Below are 12,061 nucleotides of genomic sequence, written 5' to 3'. Positions count from 1 at the left end.
AATTGGCACATCACTGAATCCCACACGGACTGATTTGAACCGGAGATTTACAGTCCCTTGCCTACCGCAGCTGGTGATGTGCTGCCTGTAACCATCCCCTTCTTTCATTGCACGGGAAGGCAGAGAGGATACAGAGGGGGGCTGCGAAGGAAGGAAGATTTGCTGAAACCGTCAACTCTGACAGACGGACTTCAGATGTGCAGTGAGCCAGCCTGTGGCCCTGGGCACAGCAAGCATTTTGCAGGAGAGCCAGAGAGGAACACTTCTGGCTTGTGCCTTTAGTTTCAGCACGCAAGTGCGCAGGGATTTCACAGAACCCTGTTGGCATCCTCAGGGCTCGTCAGCCGTGTGAGACAGAGCGCTCAGCCAGGAACCGCTGCTCTCTCGTGCTGCCTTTGTTCATAGGATCGCACGGCATTTTTCCAAAGGGATTCCTGAGTCCAGTGAATCACCCTTATTTGTTGTTGCCTTCTGCCCTCCACAAACAGTGGCTTCCAGCACCCATCAGTTCTGCAGGCAACGTTGATGGCTTTCTCAAGAAACCGTCCCGTGTGGTCCTGTCACGGTGTCAGAGAGCTTCCTGAAGCAGAACTCATACTCAGCGGAGCATGTGGCATGGCTATGGCCATTCTGTGAGAGTAAAATTGATGCGGACCACAAAGAGACGCGTCCCCCATGGTTTCACCACCGCTCACACCCTCGGGATGTCTCACAGGGGAGCAGCACTGCCTCAGCTTCACAACAGCCCTCCATGGTCTGTCCACAGAGCAAAGCCCCATGCAGGGGACAGTCTCCTCCTTCCTTCCCCTTCTCGCTGAGTCCCCCACCCTCACATCTCCCCGTGAGAGCTCAGGGGACGTGCTCCTCTGCCTTCATGCACAGTGTCACCAGCTGCCACCCAAAGGAGACCCCACCTCCTGCCGCACGGCATTGCTGACTCTGCACCAGCGCTGCTTTCCTTCTCCTCTGACTCTCAGCGACAGCAGAGCCTGACAAGCAAGCATGCTGCTGCTGACAGCGCTCCTGGCTGCAGCCGCTTGGTCCTGTGAGTCCTTCCTTGTTTTCCTACCTTTCCTCACAGGCACCCGTGGCTGTGCCAACAGGCATCTTCCCAAATCCCACAACTCCAGATGATGACATCATGTCTCCTCCTTTTTTTTCCTAGATGCATTTGCACAAGAAATTCCCGTGCAGAGCCCTAGATCCATCACCAAGTCTAAAGACAGTGTGCGCCTGGACTGTGACTTAAAAGGTGTCTATGGAGATCTTCGTGACATCGCTGTACACTGGTACCAACAGAAGCCAAATGATGCTCCAGAGAGGATTCTCTACCACGCTGGGGCAAAAGTAGTAGATGGCAGCTTCCAAGCACACAGGTACACGCTTGAAAAGTTTCCTAGCCAGAAACTGTGTACTCTCACAATAAAGGATATCACGCCAGATGACGCTGCAACCTACTATTGCGCCTACTGGTACCGTCACTGTGGTAGGATGTCAGAGATCACCAAGACAAATACTCCTTCAGCGTCTCAACCACAAACAACTTAAGAGATCCCAACTCACTTCTCCTGGTATGGATGAGCCGCCTGGCCTCAGGCGCAGGAGAAGCAGGATATGCTCGGTGCCAGCTGATGCCTCGGAAGCATCAGCTACCAAAAGCAGAGATTTTTTCTGAGCAAATGCAGAGTGCAAAGAGAACGGTGAAGGTCCAAGAGCTAACCCATCCTCTCCATTCCAGCTTCTCCTCCCTTTCACTCAAGCATGGCAACAAACTTGCGCAAGTATTTATTTAATGAAAAGGGGTACTTTTCCATATTTTTGTTGCTGGAAATGGGTCAGTATGTTGTACTAAATCTTTTCAAAATATTTGGCCTTAGAAAGAAAATTGAAATACAGAGCTTTAGCCTGAAGATTCGTAAAATTTTAAGTGAAGGAAAAGGAGTGTTATTTTTGCTTACAAGACAGTAGCTGGTCGTAGAGGAAGATTTTTTATGTATTCCTCCCAACATCTGTGGTGGGCATTTTCATTCTTTTTTTCTATCTGTATCATTCCTTTTCCCCATCTTCTTGCTTATTACTGCCTGTGTTTCACTGGTGTTGCATCTGAAAAAATGGAGACTGAGTTACCAAAGCTAGTACCAAAGAAAAGAGCTTTCAATAGATCAGAACAACTATTCATACTTATGCCTCATATGCAATGCATCTATGCATCCTTCCTATCTACTGCCTCAAGGTATATGCTGATCCTCCTGCCTGAGAAATTAATCCATAGATGTTTTTTCCTCTACTATCAAGCCTCTCCTTGATACCTGTCTTTACTCTGGTAGCCTGATACTTTCCTCACTTTGTTCATTTAAGTGTAACTCTTTATTATAGTTTGGTCCCGTAATATATATAATATTATAATATATATAATATATATGTAAATATAAAAATAAATAAAAAAATATAAGAATACTAGTCTGTTGGGATGAAAAGGTGGCACAACGATTTTAAATATGTATTAGGTCTCCAAATGGCTATAGGTCAGTTTTGGCCTCTTCATACCTGCAAGCCCAGATCACAGAGGGGAGTTAGACAAGCTGTCAGCAACATGCAGCGTTTCACTTTGCTTCTTCTAATGACACCTCCCAGTTACTCACTGTCATGACTATAATACAACAGTCCCAGCAAATTTGCTGGCCTCCTCCATCATGTGTCTAAGGACGTATCAGGAAAAGCACCCCTCAGCACTGCTCTCTGCCTGCACCCCTCCTGTGTCGCTTTGTGGGTACAATAACAGTGTTCCTGCAGGAACCTTCAGAGCAGATCATTTCTTGTTACACCTACTTCAACCTTCATCCTCAGGCTAGCTTCTCTCTCTAGCCACAGATTGTAATTTCTTCACATAGCTTTGCAGTTGGTACACCACACAAGATCCCAAAAGTACTCTGTTTCTTTTAAATGGCAAACTAAGCAGGCAGGCTGTTTGATCGACACTAGCAGTGACTCCCCTGATGTTATCTTGGGCTGTTTCATAAAGAAACCCACGCACAAAGGAAAAGCCTCCTTTTCTCATCAGCTAGTATGCAAACAGCTGTTGTTACAGAGCCTGGAGTGATTCCGGGGGATGATCAGACAACAACCACATACTGGGGGCAGAATACGCAACCTGCAGCACATGGACACCTTTGCAATGCTTATGGTGCTGGTTCTTCCTCCTTTCCCTCTGCGGAATTGTATTAGGACAGCTAACGATTAACTCCAAGCTAGTAGTACTTGATGTCACAATTGCATGTGAAAGGGGTTAGACAGCTTTGGGAAAGAGCAGGGTAGTCACCTGAAGGTGTGTGTTTATTAACATGCACAAATCTGCATGTTAAACATGTTAAGCAAACCCAGACCTATTTGTATGTCTAAAATTGAAGATAAACTTTCACCTGTTTCTTAGGCGTTCAGTAAAGGGGTTATCTAACAAAAACACAACACTTCAGGAAACAGATTTATTTGCTCTGAGGGACATTACATATCACCTGAACCAAGGAGATGCAAGTTTGAAATTCCAGACATCCTCCCAGCAGCCACAGACCAGGCCTTCATGCAGTCTCCTGGAGCTGACTGGGAAAAAACCCCAAGATTTTCTTCTGCAATGGTATAGCAAGAGAGCACGTTAGTTATTGTAAAGTCAAAACCTAGTGTGGCCCACCTGGATCAAATACTTTGGCACTGGAACGAAGCTAATTATCTCTGGTAAGTACCATTGCTATTGATCTGATTTTCAGAGTTATTCAGGTTCTCAGATATTTAAGAATGAGAGACTGTAGGAAAATTAATTTCTGCCTGATAAATCATGTTTTGTCTGTGAACTGTGCATGGTGCCCCAGATGGGCAACAAATATATTGACCTCATGAATACAGAGATTGCCTCTAGAATGATTACTGAGTACTTATTAAGGATGGAGGAATGGAAAAATGAGGTAAGGTAAAAATTGAAATATTGGGATGGATTCTTTCCTGTTCTGGGAAAGAAAAGTGAACTGCTTGAAATTTTACTCTCAGAACTGCAAGTGAGAAATGCAAAAAGTTTTGTATTGATAGAGATGGTTCAGTCTAAGTTGATTGGGAAGGAAATTGCCTGGAATGTAATAAATTGCTAGTTCCTGGCCCTATTGAAAGTAACTTTACTTTTGCATTTGTATTATTCTTAATTGTGGCAAAGCTATGCAATCAATAGGATGAATGCAGCTTTCAATATAAAGCGTATAGCAATGCCTACAGTACGTTGCTCAGAAAATACATTAATTGTAGTCATGTTGACAATATAAGACAAAATGTAAAAAGCAGAGGAGCCTTACAGAGAAATTTAAAATGCTATCCATGCCTCTGACCACAAATGTTCCCTGCTGAAGTCTGCAATTAAACTGTGCCTGTGTATTAAGGCAGCTGCTTTTACCAAAAAGACAACAGTGTAACTACTTACCAAAGGCATCAACTTAGTTATGGGCATCAGTAAGTTCTGTTTAGACTTTGCATTTAAAATATAGGCTTCAGAATATAAGTCTGATGAAACTCCTGTTAAGGTACTTTCACACAAAAAGTAATTCACAAGACAGGACACTTCGGGGGAAAAAAAATGTTTACCTGTATGTTTAAAACAACAAATAACGAGTAAACTTTCTTATTTTCCTCTGGGAATCATATTATGACCACATTTCTTCTTAGAACAGCAAAAAGGGGTTACTTCAGAGAAAACCTAGCAGAGCAGAGGAAACAGATCTTTGTTAGAGAAATCCCAGAGCTAAAAGGATTAGAACATGGTTATAAAATAAGCACGGCACTGCTTTCTTCTCAGAAAAAGCTGTTTAAAAACCTTAACTTTTTACTCAGTATAAAAATGGAAGTATTTCTCAAAATGGCACTCTAGTCAATGTGAAAAATCCAGCTGTTGCACTGGGGAGGATTTACCAACAGCCTCTAAAGCAGACAGTCTTTTTCTGTAGTCTGTGCAAGTGAAGTGCAGTGCAGGGGATATTACTAAGCATTATCAGACCGTGGGATGCTGATGTCAAAGTATTTGGAAGCGGAACTAAACTTATTGTTTCAAGTAAGTACAAAATGTAAAACTTAACTACTTCTGAAATGTTTTTCAATACAGCTAGATACTGGCTGTGTGAAGTGCTCTGCTATTTCAGCTCCTGCTAGTTTTAACCCTTCAGAATGCTTTACAGGATTTTCCTCTTAAAAAAGCACTTCCATACGCAGAACAAAACATAATTGTTTTGCATTTATGAATGTAATGGGGGAATCACAACAGCTACTGCAGCACAGACCTATAACTAATCCCATTATTACAATTTTATTTTTAAAGACGAATTTAAATATGGCAAAGATAGCATTTAGAGAACTGAAAGATGCTATTGTCTTTAAATATCATATTCTTTGTGATAATTCTGATTCATTCGGGAAAAAAAGTGTCAAACCTTTGGGTTACTCAGATTCTTCGAAAAGGAATATGTTTTCCCTTAGGACTAGGTCTGACTATACCAAATGAGAGGAGTTATCTGAGATACGCCCAGAACTGTCTGAAGATAAGCACAGCTGAGAGGCTGCTCTCTCTTCCTTTCTTTTGCAGAAAAATCTTTATTATTGTCAGTTATTACTAAGGAAGAATGCCAAACTCAAAATATTTTGACATACTTACCAAAATAATTTTGCTTCTAGTAAACTTCAGGTGCTTTGATACTTGCCTGTGTTTTAGCTCAGCTAAGCACCTGAGATAAAACCAGTTTGCTTAATTTTGACCATCTGAAAATGGTGCAGCTGGTTAGTGGAGGTTAGATCTCAACTCATCCAGGGTTTTGCTTCATGTTCCTGACAACAAAAATATTGGCTGGGGGTCTTGTGCTGCTCAGATCTCAGCATCATGTTCACCAGTTCTAGGTCTCAATTTATGGGGGTGTATAAGGAGCAAACTACTTGGCCAGTATCTGATCAAACAGATCCTTTGCTGGTGCTGTCCCTCTCCAGAAAGTGGACAGAGCCATGGTGCTCAGTCTGCACTGTCCATTTAAACTTTCAAAAGACTAAAATTAGTTGAGATGAATCCTGTCCACTTAACAACATACATGCCCTTAAATATCTCCACACCTTTAATTTTTTAACATTTTTTTTTTAATTTAGCTTAGGCAACTGCTCCTTCTTTACTTTTCTAGGGTCAAAAAATTGATTATACGGCAAATCTGATTTTCTTTAAAGAATACTATTTACCCATATAAAGCTAACTGAGCTGCACTGTTACTGCAAAGGCTTTACTCAGTGTGATTACTACCATAAGGTCTTTGGCACCGGTACAAAAGTCATTGTGTCAGGTAAGTTACATGCTTTTTTCCATACCGTAAGGTATAAGTGGTCATACAGATGACCCCTTGGGGTGGTCATATAGATGAGTGATATAGTGTCCCAGAGGGCACCGAGCCTGGTGAGAGCCTCCGTCGGGCCCATCCTTGTGCAGGATTCTCCTCCCTAGCTTGCCATTCCTACAACGAGCTTTGTTGTATTTGTAATGCAGTGGTTTAGAATCGCAAACATTTCTGAGAAGGAGCTATTTTGAGCCACTTTTGATCATAGTCCTCTTTGGAAATGTGGTGGAAAATGGCCTGTAGTAGTTTCCATAGCCATTGTTCTTTCCTCCAGCTGTACTGAAGGAATAAGCAAGGAATTAAACAGCTGTGGATTAAGCATAAAAAAAAAAGAGAGAATCTCTTCCCAATGCAGATACAAAGAAAAATATGCAATGGCCATTGCCAAAATCTTTTTTTAATTAAACTAGTAAATGTGAAATAACTTGTCTGTAATTATTTTTGTCATGTACACATAACTTTGGCAAGTAGAAATCAATTAGTACCTCCAAATGCTCTTCTTATTCCTTAATAACATTAATATGAATAACTGATTATTATTTTTTTTTTGCCTTTCCTGAGAGACGTTTATTTTAATGGGAAGTGGAGGTCAAAAATCTTCTTTTTCCCATTAAATGTGCTTTAAATGCCATAATCCTAGAGTAAACAACTACACGAACACGAGGAAGAGGAACTATTGCTACAAAATGTTTTAAGCTTGATTAAACACATAAACTTATATTAGCATATTAGGGAAAGATTGTTTTTAATTATTTATGTCAGAAAGACTAAGTAAATCATAACTATAATTCAACAGGAACATCCATGTCAGGATAAGTGTGTTGGTTTTTGTGAAAATTTTTACCTTGCTAATCAGGTAGTTGCCGTGATTTTAGTATCTACAGTTTAAAATAAATTCTTTTAAAGCAGCACTCTAATTTTAATAATATAGGATTTTCTCTTTATGTGGCCAAGGCTTCTAACCAATTAATAGAAAAAAAGAATGAGAAAAGGCTGTAGTTACCTCATGCTTAAGAGCTGGCATTTCATCACAGCTTGTCTTTTCAGAGGTGGCTATCTAACACTAACTCAGTAAGTTACTCGTAATGGAAAGAAATGGAGAAAATCAGGACTTAAGATAAGTGACCTTAATTCAACTGAATCATCAGGATCTGAGCTTGAGCAAAATCTTTTTCCAGATCTTAATTAAAGAGTCAACTATGCAAAAAAGCAAACTCCCATCAACTTGTAATTAACTTGATTTTGTTCTTGTTGGCCTCTTTTAATTAGTTCTGACCAAAAGAAAGCTGCTCAAGACTTACAAAATTTCAGGTAACAGAAAGGCTGGAATTTGAGACTGGTTTGGTATCATATTGTGAGTATTGTGGTATGATTTAGGTGTTTCATTGAAGTTAAGCATCTAGGGTCATTTTATGGTAAATGGAAAGACATTGGCAATTACCAAGGTGGAAATTATTCTATCTTAGTAGCAGTCTCTAAACGGGACAGGATGAACTAGCGGCTAGAAGCATCTCTCTCTGCCTCTCCATTTAGATTTGATAATCCAAGAGCATAATATCAAACTAGACAATTAAATTTTAGTCTACCAAAATTAGTCAGGGTAATTTATTAAGCGTTGAAAAGCTAAAAGAAACATCTAACCTAGTCATGAGGCTTTGCAGAGTACAATGTCACTGGTACAGGAGCTACATCATGGTCTTCTGAACACACACAACTCTCCTGGAACAAATAAATAATTTCAGAAATTAGTTTAAACCTGCATCCCTGGGAGGACTGATGCACAAAGAAGACAAAGTTAATCCCTAAATTAATGTTAGAGAACCGTAACAGTGTTAGCAATTTTCTGGTACAACAGAATTTGGTCCACACCTTCATTTCAATGTTAAGTCTCCAAAATTAAAGAAACTCATAAGGTTATCTTTTGGAAAGTAGATAGCCTTATGCTTAAGTCATCTTTGTTTTTAAACAACGAGTATGAAATACTTCAAAGAATCACTACGTTGTTTTAGGGGGAATGAAATGCAGAAGATTGGTCTAGAGTAGTCAGATCATTTAAAGTGGAAGCTTTTTAACAAAAATACATGTCCGAATTAATGTGTTTTCTCACAATGCATAAACACTGCACCGCTCACCCAGACCAACCTTTAAACCCTGTCCATCTAGTTGCTCAAATTCAGCGGTAGGGATTTACACAGGAATTTAAAAACAGTGCTGTAAGGAGATGAACACCTAAAATCTCTCTGCTGCCTTTAAAAAAATAGTCTTAAGCAGTACCTTCTGTATAACAAAAGTCAGTTTTGAAAACTGTATCTAGTCTTCACTTGCAGTTAAGCATAGACAAAAACGGTTGCCCATGAGCACTGCCTATGCACGCACGGCAGAATTCCATGTTTAACTGAAATGGATTCTGAAATTTACTATCTACTTTTATAATAATGCATTGGAGCAGGCTGCCCAGAGATGTGGTGAAATCACCATCCCTGGAAGTGTTCAAAAAATGTGTAGATGCAGTGCTTAGACACATGGTTCAGCCGTGGGCTTGGCAGTCCTGGGTTAACAGTTGGACTTGATGATCTTAAACGTCTTTTTCCAACCTAAATGATTCCATGAATATCAAAATGCTTTCTTTGTGTGGACAAAATCTGGATGATTTGGACTCCTCCTAATAATATAAGGTTTAATCCAGTGAGGCAAATAAAAATGGAGATTACCTACAGTTAGCTTGTGGAAGCAGCTCACTTTTCATTTAAAATGTATTCACATATGTTCACACTGAGCACATTTCACAAAGCACATCACCTATGACAACCCTGGTATGGATAGATATGCTATTTGGATATAGAAATATTATCTAGATATAACATGCTCTTCTGCTTCAGTTTAGTTTTGTTTCTTCCTTTCCAGATGTGTTAATTCAAACATTTAAACAAATCTAGTATTAAAGGAACAGCATTGCCAACCTTTGCAGTCCAGAGTATTTTTTGATTCCATTTTCCTGTCTTTATTAAGATCTCCACCTGGCAAATACACAGAATGTCTTCAAAAATATGCCAACAATAAATATCTGTTGCCTTTTTCCCCCCAAAAAAAGAAAAAAAAAATCAGAAAATTAGCATCAGCTTTTAAAAAATTATTTAGATAGAGCAGATGTTCAGATCCTAAAGCTGTGGCCCAGGAAGATCAGCTTGAACTGGTGCAGTGCTAGGTTCTTGTTGTAGGATATATATTCATATACAGATGTACATGAACATACATATAAACACATTCTTTACCATGTTGTCAAGGTGATAACCTTTACTGTTCCTCACGTTTTCCATAGAAATCTCAGGGGATGATGAAGGAGTCTCAGTCTAGAAAATTACAGATCTCAGGTGCACAGGATCTGCTTAAATATTTCTGTGATTTTGAAGGCCCATTAGGGCTCCATCCCCCATTTTGTCAGTATTTCAAATCCTGAGATTCTGCGTACATGCAAGCTTATTTATTTAAACCTCAAAGACGAACATAAGTGAAATCCCTTGCATGAGCAAACACAGGTTCATGCATACGCCTTTTTGTAAAGGAAGTTTTAATCATAGAAATCAGTGTCAAAAGAAACAGCTGCATTTCTAATAAGAAAATGAGGCTAGGCTGGGACGCAGGAGGAGGTTTTATGAACATTGAGGCTAGATGGGCTTTTACAAAGGACTTGTATACAGTGCTATTCTAACATAATCTTTGGAACTGGCACAAAGCTTATTGTTTCTGGTAAGTTTTTTAATATCTATGAAAATATTATTTTATTATTCTGATAATCCAGCATCTAGATGAAAGGGAATGTGATATGCTACTTTAAAATTATAATGCAGGTTAAAATAGAGATTTAAAAGTATAATACAGAAAAGTGATGTGGACGTTGCCGTAGCAGAATTAATTTCTTTAGCACCCAAGTGCTTGCATAAAAGAGGTCAGGATGAACTATAGGACTTCACATAAACCATAAATTGCTGAAATGTAACTTACTTTGGATACTCAGGGGCACACCAGGTCACTGCCTTGTGCAAAGCGTACTGCCAAGAGCAGCAGGTTCAGGGTAATCCAGGAATGCGGCTGTAGATCGCCCGTTGGCCTCAGAGCAGGGGGAACAGAGGTGCTACACAGGAAAACATTGTGAGTGCCAACAAGTCACCTAAACCACGGCTGAACCTCTGCATCTCTCTGTCTGGTCAAGGGGAAGATCCTTCCCCATGGATTTGTCTTAACAAAGCTGACTTATTCCAGCCAAGAGTAACTGAGCTCTCCTGGATGCACTGCAGCACCAGTTATCTGCAGGCAGACAATAAATAATCAGATGATTAAAATGCAGGGGGAAATCCTGGGTAGTGAACAGTCCTGATCCCACACCCATTTAAGTGGGTAACAGTGACCTCAACATGCAGAGGATTAGGACCAAAATGAGCAGAAGCCCCCCGACTAGGCTTGAGAGAAGTCATGACCGTTCAGTCATAGCCTTTCATTAATTCAGTTAAATAGCGGTCTAGTGTGCATGTATTTTTAAATTGGGTGGTCAAAAATAGTCAGCATCCCAGAAAAAAATATTTTTTTCTAGGAAAAAATATCTAGAGGAAATATGGTAGCTCAATCAATGCCCTCGACAACAACAGTTCTGGTTTGTTTTGATATTTAACATTTGTTGCATTTTTTCCTCTACGCAAAAAATCACAAAATTAATGTCAGCTTAAAAAAATTATTTAAATAAAGCAGATGTTCATTAATTAGCAGTGGGGAGTTATACTGGGGGCATAAAACTGCAAAGATTTGGAAGGTAGGTGGTCTACCTTTAACAAACTACAGACAAAATCTTCATGCAGTTGTTTTTGCATAACCAGTATACAGCAATATTGAATTCCTCTTACCAAAGAAATGAACAAAGCTCTTTCAGGAACTACTACGACTACTTAGTAATCGCCAAAGACTTGTGCAGACAAATACGCGCTCTGACAGCAGTGCTGCTTGGAAGGCTCTGGGATATAGGCTTTCAAGTAGTTGCCTCAAGTTTTCTATCTCCGTTTCAAGGGAGATTATTAATATTTTCAGCAATACTTCAGGTTCTTAACATTTCTAAAAAATAACCTTTAAAACATTTTGAGTAGGTTTCTAAGGTTTTAATTAAGCAAAGTTAAATTTATTTTTCTAATTAAATACTCAAAAAATCTTTTGTGAGATACTTTTTAATCTACTCTAGCATTACAGAGCAGACCTAGTCTACTCTAGTCTTCCTCTATCAGATGTGCTGCTTGACAAGAAGCAAGAATGAAGCAGTCTAGATGTTAGTGTTCACTAAACAATTTAGGACTTAGATAATGTTTCCCCATGCACATGGTACAGGATCAAAGCTTAGATCAAACCTTCTTCAGACTCTAGAAGACTATATTATCTAAACAAAAATGAGTTTAGAATATTTGAATTGAGCCTTACCTTCTGATTTTGAGCTTGATTTTCTGTACCATATTCATAAAAGCTTCTATTCGTTTTAGTTCTCTACAGAACAACATTTTTAAAAGTAAGGTTGAAAGTAATATTTTCTATTTCCAGGTATTCTAAATAGTATTGTAACTGGGTTTGACTGAAAAGTAAAACTTGCCATCTGGGCTTTAATGCAAAGTGTGTTTGAATGCCAGGTG

General features: G+C 39.6%; 1 protein-coding gene across 9 annotated transcripts in view; it reads left to right on the top strand.

Annotated features, from left to right (window-relative positions):
- LOC101919768 (immunoglobulin kappa light chain) overlaps positions 1-12,061 on the top strand; it is a 28,137-nt gene that overhangs the window by 5,682 nt on the left and 10,394 nt on the right. For 3 of the 9 annotated variants that reach the window (XM_055804207.1, XM_055804206.1, XM_055804204.1), the window contains exon 3: positions 3,665-3,729. In XM_055804207.1, the coding sequence (XP_055660182.1) occupies positions 3,665-3,729 (65 nt within the window). Of the gene's footprint in view, positions 1-865; positions 1,046-1,165; positions 1,487-3,664; positions 3,730-5,018; positions 5,084-12,061 lie in introns of those variants that run through there. The other 6 variants (XM_055804211.1, XM_055804213.1, XM_055804209.1 and 3 more) reach the window with 6 other exon arrangements.

The sequence above is a fragment of the Falco peregrinus genome, chromosome 5 (assembly GCF_023634155.1).
Source record: "Falco peregrinus isolate bFalPer1 chromosome 5, bFalPer1.pri, whole genome shotgun sequence".
NCBI classification, from domain to species: domain Eukaryota; kingdom Metazoa; phylum Chordata; class Aves; order Falconiformes; family Falconidae; genus Falco; species Falco peregrinus.
This window is presented reverse-complemented; position numbering and strand designations above follow the sequence as displayed.